The sequence below is a fragment of the Taudactylus pleione genome, unplaced genomic scaffold (genome assembly GCF_031769625.1).
Source record: "Taudactylus pleione unplaced genomic scaffold, aTauple2 ptg000842l, whole genome shotgun sequence".
NCBI classification, from domain to species: domain Eukaryota; kingdom Metazoa; phylum Chordata; class Amphibia; order Anura; family Myobatrachidae; genus Taudactylus; species Taudactylus pleione.
Window position 1 is genome coordinate 2,962,155 of NW_028285244.1, and position 18,284 is coordinate 2,980,438.

Consider the following 18,284-nt stretch of genomic DNA (forward strand, 5'->3'; position numbering starts at 1 on the left):
ACAGATTGTACATGTACATAAATGACTCCAACACACTGCTGTGAACCATTCTGAGCCACTGCCTGGCCTGTCTTGTGGGATTCAGTATTGGATGTTACACCAATGTGAGCATTTTTCCTGTGGTGTACTGGACAGTGTAAATTAGTACTTCTAATTCTTTGTTACTCTTTCATTTATGTTCATTATTTGATATATAGTGATCAATCTCTTGCTCTGTCAGTGGACTCTGGTGAGCGAATAACTTTGCAAGCAAGCAGTACAAAGCTGCATGAGGTTTGTATTTTACAGTTTTCAGAAACCATGGACTCGCTCAAGGACTGAATTCAGCCTTATGTATTGTTTTGATCATATGGAGCAGTATGCAATTAGATCTCACAATTCCTCCCATAGAAACAAATGTACACAGTTTTACTATAATTAAACCCAACTTGCATAGCAGGTGCTGTAAGAGGACATGCCTTCATGGCCACAAAGCCTCGGTAAAGTCCAGGTTTGGATATCGTACACTACAGCATAGTTGTGTACAGCCGCCCCTCCGGCGTTGACCGAGGATTACAGCATTCCATTGCAGCAATAACATTGCTGGTCAGAAGGCTTTCAGCTGACATACATAACAACAACTGAGATATGTACATGGAATGCCATTACATCAAGAATGGCTGTGTAATAGCTTGGGATGAATAAATACATTTTGATGGTGCCTTCTGGGCATCTTACCACATATTCTAGATCTTCAGCTTTATTCCTAAGAGTCCACCTGTGTAAGACAGCGTTGGATAGTCTAAAAACAAGATACTGGCACGGTGCACTCAGGTTCACAGCTGGATAGACGTTTACAAGACTAGACAGCCAGGATTCAAATGCTTGTTTCCATATACAGTACAGTGATACTTCAAATACAGTTCTGACACTATCCAGGATCATTATACTGATGTGTCCACCTACATCTAGCCTTCTTGAGCATTAAACAGCCCTTCTAGTCGCGCCATGCCATAGAGTGACTCTGTAACGCCTAGCGTCTTTTCGTGCGATTTTTTTTATCTCTTCCAAAGCGTTTTATTCGCACAGCGATGCGATTAGGACGCACAAGCAGCTTCTGCTCATTTTAATATATATACAGCATGCCTATATTCTGTGTGTGACTGTGGGTGCATCTGCATGCGAAACGCTATGTTAGTGTCACAGCCGCTGACACTGTAATATAGCGTTTCACATGCAGTTACACCCTGAATACAGGCATATCATTTTAATCAGCAGAAGCTACTTGTGCGTCCTATCCCATCGCTGTGCGAATATGACCACTGGAAGGTAAAAAGTCGCACGAAGAGAAGCTCGGCGCTACCGAAGCATGGGGCGCTCACGCGTTGTGTAACGCGATTTGTAGCGCGCGGAGGATAGATGTCTGTGGATACATCTGTAGCTATACTATGTCTTTATTATTGATGTATTGTATCTCACTAATAAATATTAACTGGAGAAAAGTAGTGCAGGATGAGAGCCAACAAGGTGGAGGGCCCTGCTTGTGGGAGCTTACAGAGTAGGGCTGGCCACTTCTTGGGGATATAAAATGACTGCGCGGGTTGTAACTGTTCAAGACGATAGGAAGCTACTGGTGCGATCAGTCACTTTCTTCTGCCAATTATCTGTCTGAAATAGGACTATGGATGAGCTACTGCTGCATCTGCCACCAACATAATTATCAAAGGAAGCCTGGATGGAGATACTTTGTACCCGCGCAATTCTATCTCCAGTGAAAACAGCCATGATAGCCAGAGATATTGCTTTTCTCATTTTAATAAGTATTTATAAGGTGCAGTCATGGCATGTGACCTAGCGTTATTGTATATATAGAGCTTGGTGGTATTGAGATCACATTACTCAAGTGATTATTAGTTCCTGGGTCCCACATTCACGTCACAAGCCGTCCTAAAGTCCAGCACATCAGTCTTTTGATTTAGGCAGGGGGTTAAGCTCCAGGTTTCGTGCCTGGAGTTATTCTATTAATCAGCATTTTGCTTGTGCAGTAAACTAATGGGTTAATGCACGCTATCCCATAGATTCCACGCAAAGTGCTGGTAGCTATGGGTTTCCCTGCACATTAAATTGCAGTGTCTGCATTTTGGCGCAGCCTCAGGAGCTGCGAGGAAAAATCCAACCTCTGGGGCTTAGGGCCTGTTTCAGAGCCGGACGCTATTTGCGCTCGCTCGTTCAGAAAAAGGGGCCGGCTATTTAAATTGAGCGCTCGCTCTTTGCGGTCTGTTGACGCCTCTATGTGTGAGCGAGCAAACGAAACATGCGCTCGCTATTTTGTAAAGACGCCCCCTGGCCGCTCGCATCCTACGTCATCTCCGCTATTTATTAGATTAATCCAGTACATCGAAAGGCATATGAACTGCTCACAGTGCTTGTGGTTGCATTTTCCTACCGCAATCATGCGAGCAGTTCAGGCTAAAAGACAACCAAGTGACGTGGTCGATGACGCTGCTTTGTTAATTATGCACACCCTTAAAACGCCCGTTTTGACCGTTTGGCACGCCTGCGTTTGGATCTCCACTCCCCGTTTTCAAGCACCTTCCCCTGTTACCACCCACAAACGCCTTATCCTGTCACTCAAATTAGCAGGCACTCGCTATTTGGCGAGCGCTCGATTTCCGATCGCACTGACTGGTTGGCGCATGTGCATTACGACCCATACGCATGCGCAGTTGTGCGAACATCGCTCGGAGCGAACGAGTGGCCGCTTACGAGCGGCTCTGAATCAGGCCCTTTGTTCTTGAGGTTCCCACAGCTAATTGAATTGGGCAGTGCGCTCAATTAGCTGTCGGGGAAACCCTCTGCTTAATTGATTCTCCCCCTTATAATTGTTTGTTTGCTAATCTGTGTTCCTCTCATAATATGCAAGGGTATAGTATGTTAACAAGCACCATCAAATGCAGGTAGCACACCATCATCAGGTCTATTTGGTAAAGCCTTTTATATCCAAAGTCATAAAAGTGCAGCATGACCGTTTGTTTTCTCATGTCATTCACTTTTCTGTATTATCCAGCCCTCCAAAAAAAGAATTAAAGTGAACATCACCTTCCCGAATCTGAAAAGTGCCACCTGCATTATCTTTACGTCTATCTGTATGTGTTTCGGAAGCCGTTGTGATTGAACATGTTAATAGACCACAGTAAAGTAAACTTAAACCACATTATTATTTTGTAGAGAGAATGAAATTCCATAGCCCACATAAAGCTCTCTGCACTGTGCATTGACTTGTCATAAGTCGCACACACTTTACATCATCTCTTCGGTTTCACAACATGAGTGTTCCTGTGAGCAGCAGATTCTCTGTCTCCACATCGCCTGTCTTCTGAATCAGATAAATAGGATGGACCTAGGAAGAATGGACTGCACAGATCTGTGTTGTGTAAAGGGGTCCATTCATCTGCAACAGATTGCTGCAATTCCCCGGGTCTGTCGTGGCTGGGGGATTGCCGATATTGCATGTTGAAAAATTAAAGCAGGGATTTTTAACATGTTGAATTTCCTTGATCCGCCAACGGATCACCGATCATCGATGTCCCCGGATCCGCGACTTCTGCAGAACGGAGAATCGAGGCTCAGGTGTATGGGGCCCTTAACATGTCTGAGATGGACTTGGTTCCCTATATTTGTCACAAAAAAATAATAAAACAAATGTGCAGGAATTTTCAGAATGATGTTAAATTATCCAATAAAGACTTCATGCACTTCCTTTATCTTGGGGTTACCTTAGTTTTTAAAACTAAAATGAGGACACCGATATCACTTGATGTTTGCTCCAATTAAATTACCTAATTTCCTTGTGTTTGCTAAATTAGTTAAAGCCAAGGAACCCCAAAAGCCTGGTCTGAAAGTTATGGGGGGAGCACAACTCTAGCACCCTAGAGCCACCTAAAAGTGTATCTGCTGGGACGATAGGACTGGCAAAAGGAGATACGTTCCTGAAAGAATATGTCCTAATTAACGTGGATATTATTTTACCAGCATTAGTATACGCACTACAAACCATAGATCTATACATGGAATAAAATAAAGTGCCTGGTAGGTGTCTGTCTGTTCGGGCTAATATCAAAGGCCACTGGACGGATTTTCATGCAGTTTTCACTATTCTTTAGAGCATTTGTTGAGGAAGGTTTAGGTGTATGAAACATTAATATACAGGTTGAGTCTCCGATATACAAAATGCTGGGGACCAGGGGTATTTTGGATAATGGAATATTCTGTATTTTGGAATATTTGCATATAATGAGATATCTTGGGAATGGGACCCCAATATACACACAGAATGCCTTTATGTGTTATATACACCTTATACACACAGAATTTTTACAATATTTTCAATAATTTTGTGGCTTAAACAAAGTTTGTGTACATACATAATATTAATTTAGGTTTCATATACACCTTATACACACAGCCTGAAGGTAATGTTATACAATATTTTTAATAATTTGTGCCTTAGACAAAGTTTGTGTACATTGAACCATCAAAAATCAAAGGTTTCGTTATGTCAGTCAGGCCAAAAAAAATCCGTATTTCGGAATATTTGGATATGGGAGACTCAACCTGTATGACAAAAGGGAGCCGAGCAGTGACCATTCTAGTGAAGCTACGCTGGCTAAACGTAATTTATCCGGTTTCTCCAGAAAAATTGATGTAAGCCCTGTTTACTGATACAAAACTTCAGTTTTCCTTTTTTTTTATTTTTTTTTTACCTTTCCTATTTCATCTATGTGAAAATCGAGTCTTTAATTTCAAACGAGTCTGATTTGGTATGTCAATAAATAAAGCACAGGAACAGACCCTTAACATGGCTGGAGGTAACCTATGTGAAGACTGTATTTCTCATGGACAAATTTACGTAGCCCTTTTGCATGCCACGTGAAAACTAAATCTTTTCATGTTGACGTCAGGAGGAAAAACAATCTTATAAGACCTCAGTTAAAAAAGATTTAAATTCCGAATTGCTCCTGTGCGAGGCTGGGGCGGGTCGCTAGATTGAATATAATATTTAAAAAAATATTTTTCAATCGATGCTTGCTCCTGCTGTACAGAGAATAAGGAGGTTTGATACATAGCAGACTGGTCTGTCAGATTGATGTGCTGGGCTGGGCCTGAACCAATAGTCTTGTCCATAGTGGAAGACGGAGGATAGAGAAGAGTGAGTTTAAAAAGCTGAAGGAGATCTCCTCCAAGGGTGTGCTCTCTGCAATGGTGCCATGTGCAACACAGGTAAACCTACAGGCATGGCTAAAGTCTTTAAAAAGAGAAGGTTCTTAGTTACAAAGTTCTTTGTTCCAAGAGCACTGGGCTAACTTTCTGGAGTAGAATATGTTGCTAAGGATAGATTATACCTAAATGGGAGGAGTGATGCCGTGCTAGGAGAGCAAGTTCTGAGATGGTTGGTGGAGTATATAAAATACATGTACGAGGGGAGGCTATACTTTAAAATAGTAGAGTAAATAGGTGACACGTAGGTTAGTGGTGGGTGCACTGGGGGGGGGATAGCATCTGACAAATGAATTGTTTTCTGATAGTTATACACAGGAAATGGCCATAGGCACGGCATGGAACTTGGGTTAGTGGTTGGCGCAATGCGAGAGTTAAATACAGAAAATGACGCTACATTTTCCTGATGACCAACAAGTAAATGTTAAATCTACATGTTCATAGCCAGTATAAGGGTATACTCACAGCGCCTGGCAAGCATCACTGGAGAGCTCCAGTTGTTTGCACCTGAGGAACATCATGATCTGATTGATGTTACTAAAATGTGTTTGGAACATTCATCAGACTGATCTCCTGGTTGTACTCTTTTTAGGATGGTTAGGGAGAAAATGATGATGGAGTATGTCCCTATTTTAGAAGGGATCATGGATGTTTCTGGTTGTACTGAAATTATATGGATGATGCTACACACAGGAAGTATGTTGTTGTCATTCACATTGTTGACATCACAATGTCAACAGTCATGGCGACATTGACCATGTCGGCATGTGCAGAATCTCGACATCTGATATGTCGGCATTCTACTCAGACTGAAAGGGAAGGGTGAGGCTGCAGAAGGGGAGGTTGGGTACTAGGTGGAGCATTAAGGATTAGCGAAATGGCCGGAAGCACCGCAGGATCCACTGGAACAGCTAAATCACCACTAGATTACCAGGGACGTTTTGTCGACTAATCATGTCGTCATATCATCAGTGTCGACATACAAAGCATGTTGACATTCTCATGTCAACATTATGAATGTACCACACCCTCTATAAGCCTCCATGTACAAATGATGAGTGTGAAATAGAAAAGATTGCGCATTTTAACCCTAATCTTTCCCCGGGGTCCCTATGCCTAACACCCCCGCGGCTAACACTTAACATGCCCCGCTTACCTTCGTTCGGGAAGGTGGCTGTCGGGATTTAGGCGTCGGGATTTCGATGCCTATCTTTAATCCCAAATCGGGCTGTCAAAGTCAGGATTCCGACGGCCAGCATCCCGGCCGTCGGTAACTTCACTACATCCCTGTAAGTAGATGTTGTATTTTGCACATCTAGACAATTCATGCTCATTAATTGTATTTTATTCCAGTGCAGGTCTGACTGTATTTTACATAGCTAGGATCCTTGTTAAAATTCTTCTTATAACTTTTTTTCCCACTCAGATTATTTTTCCTGTACATGCAGTGTCATGAGGGGAATTGCAGAGGGGTCAGATGCCAAGTGAGCAGTCTGATGCTTCATGTGATTGCCAGGGTCTGTTTATTACTTATGTAAATACCAGCTGTCTGCCTCCTGGCACTGGGTATCCTCCCACCTCATTGCCAGTCTGTGCACCTATTAACAATTTACGGTTATGTATTTTTTTTATGTTTGATCTAGTTAATGGCTTCTTATATCATATTGCTAAATACAACATCAGCAATTCTTAAGCTGACCTGTCATCTGTACACTGGGTGGGGGAGGGAAGCCCTCTTGTGTCCTGAAGCAGTGCTCAGGGGGAGGGAAGCCATCTTGTGTCCTGAAGCAGTGCTCAGGGGGAGGGAAGCCATCTTGTGTCCTGAAGCAGTGCTCAGGGGGAGGGCAGGCATCTTGTGTCCTGAAGCAGTGCTAAGGAGAAGGGCAGGCATCTTGTGTCCTGAAGCAGTGCTCAGGGGAAGGGCAGCCATCTTGTGTCCTGAACCTGTGCTCAGACTAAGACCTTCGGATGTCTCCTCATACACCTATCTCTTTTGTGCCATATGGCGCAAGACACCTGACGTGACATATACACTCCACTACGGCTAGATATTGACATTCCTGTGTACTTTCCTGAATTTTGTGTCTTAATTCACTAATAATGTACTAAGTAGCTCATAGTGTACTAAGGGCCTGATTCAGAGCCAGACGCTATTTGCGCTCGCTCGTTCAGAAAAAGGGGCCGGCTATTTAAATTGAGCGCTCGCTCTTTGCGGTCTGTTGACGCCTCTATGTCTGAGCGAGCAAACGAAACATGCGCTCGCTATTTTGTAAAGACGCCCCCTGGCCGCTCGCATCCTACGTCATCTCCGCTATTTATTAGATTAATCGAGTACATCGAAAGGCGTCTGAACTGCTCGCAGTGCTTGTTGTTGGATTTTCCTACCGCAATCATGCGAACAGTTCAGGCTAAGAAACAACCAAGGGACGTGGTCGATGACGCTGCTTTGTTAATTATGCACACCCTTAAAACGCCCGTTTTGACCGTTTGGCACGCCTGCGTTTGGATCACCACTCCCCGTTTTCAAGCACCTTCCCCTGTTACCACCCACAAACGCCTCATCCTGTCACTCAAATTAGCAGGCACTCGCTATTTTGCGAGCGCTCGATTTCCGACTGCAATGACTGGTTGGCGCATGCGCATTACGACGCATGCGCAGTTGTGCGAACATTGCTCGGAGCGAACGAGCGGCCGCTTACGAGCGGCTCTGAATCAGGCCCTAAGTACTTAGGATTAGTATTTTTGTTGCAAAAGAATTGGTACAGTATAAAGTGGCAGATTAAGACATAGTTTAAGAAAGTTGTATGATGCGGCTAAGTCGCAAAGTTCGTGTAGCACCAAACAGGCCTACAAGTGTGTTTGCTTACTCTTCTGGAATGTCCTGGGAAACTCCTGAACTTCAAGTGAAGTGGACAGTGACTTGTGTGGGACTTGATATGAGTCACAGAGACTTCATGACCCCACCCCTTGCAGTGCGATGTTGCATACTGCGATGCCGTGCGCCCCATCGCCATGTCCTGGAGGAGAGGTCCATAATGTAGACTGTTTTGACCTAAGAATTTATTAGGAACTAATGACTTCACTAAAGCTGGCTACACACTAGCATGATTTTGTCATCTATCCGATAACAGGGTTGATTTTACTGCCAGTGAAAGCTCCCGATATCGCGTTACACTAAGCGATTTTTGTGTTTAACACATGCTGATTTTCTTGGGCATCGATCGCTCGCCACAGTGATTTTGCATTTGTACATCCACAAAGATAACGACGTAAACAAATAATTTTGGAGGATATCGTGTCAGATTATCGGCAATGCCCCCACACTACACTAAATCGTTACATTGTGGCCGACATATCAAAATGCCTACACACTGCGCAAAAAAAAAAGGACCGATCTGACGAAAATTGACTGAACTGCTCAGTAATTGCATAGCATGTACCCATCTTAAGTCGTGAGGCACGAATTGCCACTAGTTCTTAGTGAATTGATAGTAACAAAATGGCTGCTGTTACAGTGTTGATGGGCCCATTTTAAGAGAGCATGCTGATTACATTGATAAATAGCATTTAAAAAGCAAAAGATTTAAGGTTGCTTAATTGCTCGGTGGGATGTCTCTGTCGCTTGCTGTGGCTTAGCTCTTACGTCCGGTGTGAGTTGGGTTAAATTAAAAGCAATTTTTTATGTCGTTTACGTGCTACTTGCTGAAGTGTGGAGCTTAAGAAAATCTGGCTCTGCTTTTATTAGAAGTCTTAAAGATCAAAAAACACTTATTTTTCTGCGGATCTGTAAACCTTTGATGGAATTTTGGCTTACAACATATAGTACATTTTTCTTCAGCATGCCTCCACCTATCTGGAATATTCTGTGCTCTGTTTATAAGGCTTAGAATGCACAAAGCAGTCACCAGCTATAAGCACTTGATGTTACAGGCAGAGGGCCACTTTTATACACCAGCTAAAAATAAAAAAAGGCGCTACAATAATACGATGTTTAGATAGCGTCAGAGGAGACTTATGCCTGCGGCTAAGTGAATAAATTAGTTGATAACCGTAACTAACAAAACATCACTGAGCGCAGCTGATTCAGCTCTGATTTGCCACGGGCAAAAGTGGTTTCATGTCAGGTCTAATTGTGAGACTAGAAATGTTTTTCCATGATCTATCATGCTTCAACACAAATACGTGGAACAAGCCTGACATCAGAGTTTGGAAATGCATTAGGTCGAATTAAGCTAGTGCACACTTGCACTCCACAGTACCCATCACTTTTATACAGTTAAAAGGCTTAACAATGACAGGGGGAATTCAAAGGAACGTGGTCACTGAGAAAACAATCTGGAGATGTTTTATGTGTGTTGGTAAAAAAAAAAAGTAATGTTCTACAGGATGAAAGTAAATTTCTCACCCGTATCATGGTTTCTTCCTGCCCATTACTTGATGAGGGATGAAATGTCCAGTGTCGTTCTAAGAAACATAATGTTTTCCATTTTGTCGACGAGTAGTTTGTTTTACTTGAAACTTTTTTGTAATGACAAGGAGGCAAATGGAACAAATGAAGGATTTTATGGAAGGTGCAACAGAAGTCACGTGTCGAAGTCTTCTACATGTTTGACCAAGAAACACTGACAGTTAGACACCTGACCCGCTCCGTTCCCTTTGTGATACCGCTAAGTGCAAGATTAGGGAGGTCGAATCTGAGACCAAATGCGTTTGGTCCATGAGTCTGTGCCAGTGATCTAAATTCCTGGAGAATAGGTTTAACTGTAGATATACTGTAGCAGTCCATGAGGGTACAAATGTCCCAGCAGGCTAAACTCTCCACCACTTTGTTCCAAATAGTGCATACTACCGTTGGCAAAAAATTCTACCATCTTTGCTTATGACATTGGTATAGATAACGCCATTGCAACCATATGCCGTTTTCCAGCACCAGTTGCTTTTATATTTCCTGATGGCTAAATGTCGTCTTTGTCAATTCAAAACTTTGGAAGGGATGGGTGTACAATTAAATTAATTCCCTACGTCACTGCTTATAATTTAAAATACCATTGTTAGGAAATAAAATTATTGAATGCATGTTGTCTTATTTTTAAATGCAGCAGATTTTGCATCTGTGACTGCAGCAAATCAGTAAATCTGGAGATATAGATAAATATAGATTTTATATATATATATATATATATATATATAATTATATGTGTATCTGTTGACGAAACACGCTAGGTTATGGTCTCGTGACGCTGACTCCTGGCTCTCCGGCCTCTTCCGATACCCTTGTAGTCTGGCGTGGTCCTGACACGCGGCGGTCTCCAACGGCGGCTGGCAGCATGGTGTGTGGTCCCAATGGCTCTTAAAACAGCAGTACCTGAGTGCCTTGTGGAGTATATGATATCGTGCGGTAACCAGCCCACTGTTGTATGCTTTGGTACCTAACCATTTTCATATTTTATATGTTGTTTAAAATAAATACTTTTATGTACTATGGTGCGCCCCCTATCTGCTTGCTTTTAGAACATTTGTGGACCCGTGAGATCCGGGAGAATTGCTCAGAAGGGGGGGAGCTGCGCTCTATATAATACTAAGGAAACTGGTGCTGCAAGACCCCTATACTGGCTGTCAGTTATATTTGTGGAGCTGGACTTTTACATTGAGGCTTTCTATATAATCAGTGTTGGGTCTGCAGCCCTCAGGCAGTGCTCTTCTGTCTATAACTGTATAGATTTCCACTGAGCAAAGTGGCTAAAATTAATCATATGACAATATTCCTTGATATGGTATTTTTGTAATAAATATTTTTTTCCCATCTTTTTAGGTAAAACCATCCCTCGAACATTGACCAAAAAGGTAAGAACATTTTATTATTGAAGGCGTTTCAATGGTTACGTTGGTTACGTTCAGAAGTACATCTTCTGAGTATTCACACCTGTCACCACACAGTCTTATGCTGGCCATACACTAGTACGACACGCATAAAATACGATTCAGCATACAATTTCCCTTGAACTCCCTGGCAGTCCCGTCCACACGATTTGGTGCTTTTGACACACTATGTTCATACGATCTCACGTACGATCATTCGCCCCGAAGCATCGTGCGCCCGACCGTCCGAGAGGCATCATTTGTTTAAAAAAAAAAAAAGCTGGATGCACACACGGGTGAGGGAGATCCGTGATGCATGCATTTGTCTTTAATAAAATAAACACAGATGCAGGGATGGTTCAGTGAGAACCATCCGTGCATCTGTGAAAAAAAAATGGCCTGTGTATTGTGTTTATTTAAACACTCCTTTACAGGTGAACTACAGGTACCAGCGGGCCCTTAATGCAATCCTGGTACTTGTGGTTCTCCAAGTACCAGCATGTGGGGAGGGGCTTGCTGGGACCTGCAGTTCTACTCGTAAAGACAATGTTTTCACCTTTTTTGACACTACACTTATACACTATCAACCTGGCACCCACCATCCCAGGGGGGATAGCCCCGGGCTATCAGCCTAGGCCTGGGGTGCCGTGGAGGGGGGGACCACTTTATTGAGGGGGTCCTCAGCTCCCCAGGGATCCCTGGCCTGGACTGACTAGCGGTCAGGGTTGATGCTACGACTTGGGGACCCAGTGAAAGGGCTTCCCCAGGCTGTGGCATCAGGTCCCCGCTAGAAAAAGTCTGGTGCTGGTTCTGGAAAACACAGGGGGACCCTATGCATTTTCCCCCCCCTGTATTTCCAGAACCAGGACCGGATCAGAGCCCAGTTTTGGTTGCGCAGAATACAGGGGACCCCTACGTAATTTGTACCCCGTATTTTGGCAACCAGAGCTGGTTCATTAAAAGCCCGGGGCTGGTTGCTCTTTGGGGTGGGGGTACGCCCGTTTTATTTTTAAAAAACACTTCTTTCACAGATGCATGGATGGTTCTCACTGAACCATCCCTGCATCTGTGTTTATTTTATTAAATACAGATGCATACATCACAGATCTCCCTCATTCGTGCGTGCATTGGTCTTTTTTAACAAATAATGCAGGTCGGACGCATGATGCATCAAATTTGCACAAATACACGGCATGTTCTGCATACGATACGACAGATAATATGGGCTGCACATCTGATCATACGATACGATAGAACAGCTCTGGAGCGCGCATCGGATCGTATTGGTACCTAAACACTGCACGATTTGCATACGATGCATCGTACGAGTAGTCTAAAATCTTGCAATCGGGTCGAAATCGTACTAGTGTATGGCCAGCATTACTCCTCTGAGGAAGGATATGCACAATGCAGGTCCACCATGCTGAATGTTCCATCCACTCCTACACAATACCCTCTTGCTGAATAAAATCCAAAACTTGAAAGGAATGCCATGTTTCCTAACCTGTTTATTCTGGAAGTTATATTACAGTGTAATTGTCCAATAGCCTCACATTCTCTTAGTTCTATGGCAAAACTTTTCAGTTTTATTGATTTCACTCACGGTCATTTTATTTGTCCTTGATGTTAAAGTACACTGACAAGGTCGTACTTGAGAACAATATTCTGGTTGAAGATCTAACACTGTACAGATCGTATCTGCACTAGTAGTTGGATTTTGTGATCAAATAGAGGCATGATGCCACTGGAGTCTTATTGACATTGAGCATAGCCTATCCTGTGCCTTTCAAAGTGCTATTTATTATAATAATGTACTTAAAGACTCTATTTTTCTTTAGTAAATAAGAAGAAATTAATGTATAGTAATACTCATGCTGCAAGACTTTTCCTAACTTCTATAAAGGTGTTGCTAAGTCTGTTTGCTGAGTTTACCTTCACATGGAACATTGATGTGTCTCCATATTTTCTTCACAATTCAGCTTAGCCGCAGGAGTGTGTGTGGTGACATTTGGAGAGTGATCTGGCATCATCCAGTTTATAGTTTGATCTAGAGCAGGGATGGGGAACCTCAGGCCCGGGGGCAGTATAAAGCCCCCGGAATCATTTGGTCTGGCCCTCTGAGCTTTTTTCTGCTAGCCTCATCTGGCTAGCAGGGTGCCTAGAATGGCCCCCTGCAGCCAGATTCTATACAGCAGTGTCGCCAGGAGCGTCCTTAGGACGCTTCAGACCGTCACACCGGTGTCCTTACAGCTCCCGGAGCATCCTCATGATGCTCAGGGTATTACAGTAATCACCCGTGATTGTGGCCCCGCCCCTGTGTGACATCATACTGAGGGGGCGTGGCCTGTACCTGGCCCACAAATAATGTTATACAGTATATACCAAAATGGCCCTCGGCAGAAAAAAGGTTCCCCACCCCTGATCTGGAGGAATGAAAAAAATTGTATGTAATGGGGAGGCAATGACAAGACCCTAAATTTTCTTTTAGGCTGTTCAGAGAGTTAGCTCTGGACACTGTGAACAGTACGGTGTCACAATGGTTAGCGCTTATGTTTCACTGAGCTGCAGTCATTGGTTCTCCTTATGTTTGCTTAGGTTCTATTTATAGTATATCAATAACTGTACAGAGGTAAAGCTCTGGACAGTATGGTGGCACAGTGGCTAGCGCTGCTGCTTCACAAAGCTGCAGTCATGGGTTTGGTTCCCACATATGTGTATAGAGTTTGTGTGTTCTCCCCGTGTTTGCTTGGGTTCCTTCCATATTATATAAATAACTCTTTCAATAAATGAAATGGCTAATATAAAACATTTATGGAACATACAGTAGAGTCCCCTGTACTTCCCACATTTTTAGAGATATATATATATATATATATATATATATATATATAGCAGGGTTTTCCAAACTCTGTGCCTGATTCGGAGGTGCTCGCAAAAAGCGCGCACTCGCTCTGAATCAGCTGTAACCACCCACAGCTATAGCGAGCGGCCACGATGTTGGTCGCAATGGTCGAGACCATCAGGCTTGCGACGAGACCCTTGTGGGTGATGTCAGTGGGGCTGCCCCCAAACGGCAAGCGTTCTGTTGGGAACACCTCCGTTTGGCCGGCCACCCCCCCGGCCCACCCACCAAATGGGGCGAGCTGTCACTCACCATCGACAGCTCGCCCCCTTTGGTGCGAGACCCGGAGCGACGGAGCACCCGTCGCTAGCCGGGTCTCACGCATGCGCACGACGGAGCCAGCTCCGTCGTGCGCATGCCCAGTGGGCAAACAACGACCCGGTTGCGAGCGCTCATCGCTTGCGACCGGGTCTGAATCAGGCCCTCTGTCCTCAAGGCACCCTAGCAGTCCAGGTTTTAAGGATATCCATGCTTGTGCACAGATGGTATAATCAAACTGTCTGAGATACATGCTTAAGCACAGGTGACTTAAGTAATATGTACTTCAAACCTAGAGCAGAGGTTCCCAAACTCTGTCCTCAAGGAACCCAGGTTTTAAGCATATCCATGCTTGACCACAGGTGACGTAATTAGTAACTCAGTCAATTTGAGGTTAACCACCTGTGCTCAACCATGGATATCTCGAATACCTGTACTGTTGGGGTGCCTTGGGGGCTGCATTTGGGAACCTCTGATCTAGACCAGTGGTGTCAAACTCGGGCCCTTCAGCTTTTGTGGGACTACATATCCCAGCATGCCCTGCCACAGTTTTAGCATGCCCTAATAGCAAACCTGTGGCACTGCATGCTGGGATGTGTAGTTCCACTGCAACTGGAGGGCCCGAGTTTGACACCCCTGATCTAGACTGTTAGGGTGTCTTGAGGAGCGAGTTTGGGAACCACTGTACTGAAGTGATGTTGCTGCTCACAGGTTATAATTTACTGTTGATATTTATACAAGAAACGTTACTCAGTATTATATTCTTAGTGCACATGTTCACAGTGTAAATACAGTTATGTTTCATTGCTATTAGCAAATCAACGATAAGGTTGTTGCATGTTATCCGTGTGGCGTGAGAAAATGGAAAAACTCACCAATGCCGCTTCTGATTTATCCCATTTTATTTCCAAAGGAGTTTGATGCCATGCTTACCCAGGTAGCTAAGGTAAAACCGGGGCCAACATTTTTCAGAGACTTAGGTGATAAAGGTGAGCAATGTTTTTCTTTCTTGCTAATTTTAATTAATAATATCATTGTCAGTCACAACAGTCACCCATTTACCTGTGTATAGTAAATTGAAATATACACTTCAATGTAAGAGATAATACACCCCATACTGCAGATTATAAGGATATCAGAAGGGGTTGTAGTCAGCATCTCGACAGATAGTGGAGATAAGGGTTAGACTTAGGGTTAGGCACAAGGGGGATGGAAAGGCTGCGAAAGAGATTAGAGTTAGGCTGCAGGAGGGGTGGATCAGGGTTAGGCTGCGGAAGGGGTTGGTCAGGGTTAGGCTGCGAGTGGGGGTGGGTTAGGGGTGGATCAGGGTTAGGCTGGGGTGGGTTAGGGTTAGGCTACGAGTGGGGTGGATCACGGTTAGGCTGCGAGTGGGGTGGGTTAGGGGTGGATCAGGGTTAGGCTGCGGCTGGGGTGGGTTAAGGTAAGGGTCGTAATACTTACAAAAATCATTCGGGATTCTGACCATCGGGACCCTGTACCCAACCTATCAGACGTCACCATGTAAAAGCACAGGGCCATAGGTCAAGCTAAGGGGACTTCTGTTATCCCTAAGAGTTTACATTAAGGTGTGTGTTAGATATATAATACGTAGTATACAAGTAGATACATGATGGGATATTTGTGCTGTTCCTAATATGATCGCTTTCCTTGCTGCTGCATGTACTAGTTATAATAAATGCAGAATGTGTTTCTATCCCAAAGCGTATAACACATACTACATAAGTATTGGATCACAAATCCACAATAAGGCATCAAAGTTACTTATCGTTTGACTGTGTAGGTATCACCACAACCAGAGGTCACCATCAGTCATGATTATATGCCACTATAAGGTGGGACACACCAGCAGTCTGCATACGTTTTCCTAGTACTTACAGATGTGATGCGGTAACTTGCCAATTATAAGCTATGACATCACATTTTACCACATATAAAGATAATATTTACAGGAGTGGGTCTGTTTATTTCAGCGTATGTGTACTATAAATGACATCTTAATGTTGGAACAAGAAGTAAAAGAGAAAATGTACTGCACTGATATTTGGTCCATATATATTTGGACACGGACACAATTGTCATCATTTTGGCTCTGTACGCCTCCACAATCCATTTGAAATTAAACAATGGAGATGCAAGTGAAGTGCAGACTTTCAGCTTTAATTCAACGGGTTGAACAAATATATTGTTTGAAACATTTAGGAATTGCAACCATTTTTTTACACACACCCCTATTTTCAGAGGATCAAATGTAATTAGACACTATTAACATAATCATACATAAAATGTTCATTTTTGATACTTTGTTGAGAGTCCTTTCCTGGCAATGACTGCCTGAAGTCTGGAAACCATGGACATCACCAAATGTTGGGATTTCCTCCTTTGTTCTGCTTTGCCAGGCCTTTACTGCAGCTGTCTTCAGTTGTTGGTTCATAGGTCTTTTTGCTTTGAGTTTTGTCTTCGGCAAGATAAATGCATGCTTGATCAGGTGATTGCCTTGGCCATTGCAGAATATTCCACTTCATGGCTATGGTTTGGATCATTGTCCATCTATACTGTGAAGTGCTGCCCAATCAGCTTAGTTGAATTTGGCTGAATCGGAGCAGACAATAGTGTATATCTTTACACACTTCAGCATTCATCCAGCTGCTTCTGTCATATCATCAATAAACACTAGTGACATGGAAAGCCATGCATGCCCATGAGGCTGCCTCCACTGTGTTTTATAGACTATGTGGTATCATTTAGATCAGGGGTGGGGAACCTTTTTTCTGCCAAGGGCCATTTTTATATACATAACATTATTCGCGGGCCTGGCGCAAACCACGCCCCCTCCATATGACGTCACAAGGGTCGGGGGCACAATCATCGGTGATTACAGCAATGCCCGGAGTATCCTGAGGATGCTCCCGGGAGCTGTAAGGGCAGCGGTGTGACTGTCTGAAGCGTCCTAAGGATGCTCCTGGCGACACTGCTGTATAGATTCTGGCTGCAGGCTGCCATTCTAGGCACCCTGCTAGCCAGATGAGGCTAGCAGGAAAAAGCTCAGAGGGCCAGACCAAATGAATCCACGGGCCTTTTTACGGCCCTCCGGGCCTGAGGTTCCCCATCCCTGCTTTAGATCATGAGCCATGCCTAGCCTTTGCCATACTTTTTCTTCACATCATTCTGGTACGGGTCGATCTTGGTTACATCTGGTGTTCCAGAACTGGGCTGGATTTTTTTTCAATGTTATTTGGCAAAGTCTAATCTGGCCTTTCAATTCTTGAGGCTTATAATAGGTTAGCATCTTGGGTGAACCCTCTGTACTTGGTCTTGTTAATTTTATTTATGGTACACTTGGATAATTATATGCTTACCTCCTGGAGAGTGTTCTTCACCTGGCTGCATGTTGTGAAGGGGTTTGTCTTTACCATGGATCACCCACCACTGTTGTCTTCCTTGGATGTCCAGCTCTTTTTGTGTTGCCGAGCTCACCATTGAGTTTTTTTTTTTTTTTCTTCTCTGATTTGACCATTCCTAAGGTTCCCGCTAATTCTCTGTAAGATTGCTTTTTAGTTCTCCCCAGGTCACTACTTGGAGACCAGCTGTAGCATCGGCGACTGGTCATCAGTCCCGCGTGACACACGCTTCGCTGTGCTCTGCATGTGGGGATGGGGTAAAACTATGGGGGTGGGGAGTACTACCCTGGCGGGGGGCTCTATCTGCACTAGGTGTGGGACATGAGGGGTAATGCCCAACTAAAGTCATTTGACTCTGGGCCTTGGGGGTGCGTAAAGTACCCCAGTCACAAGGCAGCAAAAAAAAGGTTTTGGGGGGTTATACAAGAACGTATGTTTTACCACTAACGGGGTGGGTGCAAAGTTAATGGGATTTGTTGCCACTGGGGAGTCTATTGCCAATGGGTGAGAGATAATTGAACAGTATAGGCCTAGGGACACAGGTGGGTGCGAGACAACCACCTAGGCCAGTGGTTCCAAAACTGAGTGCC

The 18,284-nt window shown here is 43.9% G+C and overlaps 1 protein-coding gene across 1 annotated transcript in view; it reads left to right on the forward strand.

Moving 5' to 3' along the window:
* The window catches only part of MICU2 (mitochondrial calcium uptake 2), a 311,942-nt gene that overhangs the window by 215,223 nt on the left and 78,435 nt on the right, over nucleotides 1–18,284 (forward strand). The window contains exons 3-4 of the mRNA XM_088458594.1: nucleotides 11,069–11,100; nucleotides 15,189–15,264. Of these exons, the coding sequence (XP_088314720.1) occupies nucleotides 11,069–11,100; nucleotides 15,189–15,264 (108 nt within the window). The remainder of the gene's footprint in view (nucleotides 1–11,068; nucleotides 11,101–15,188; nucleotides 15,265–18,284) is intronic.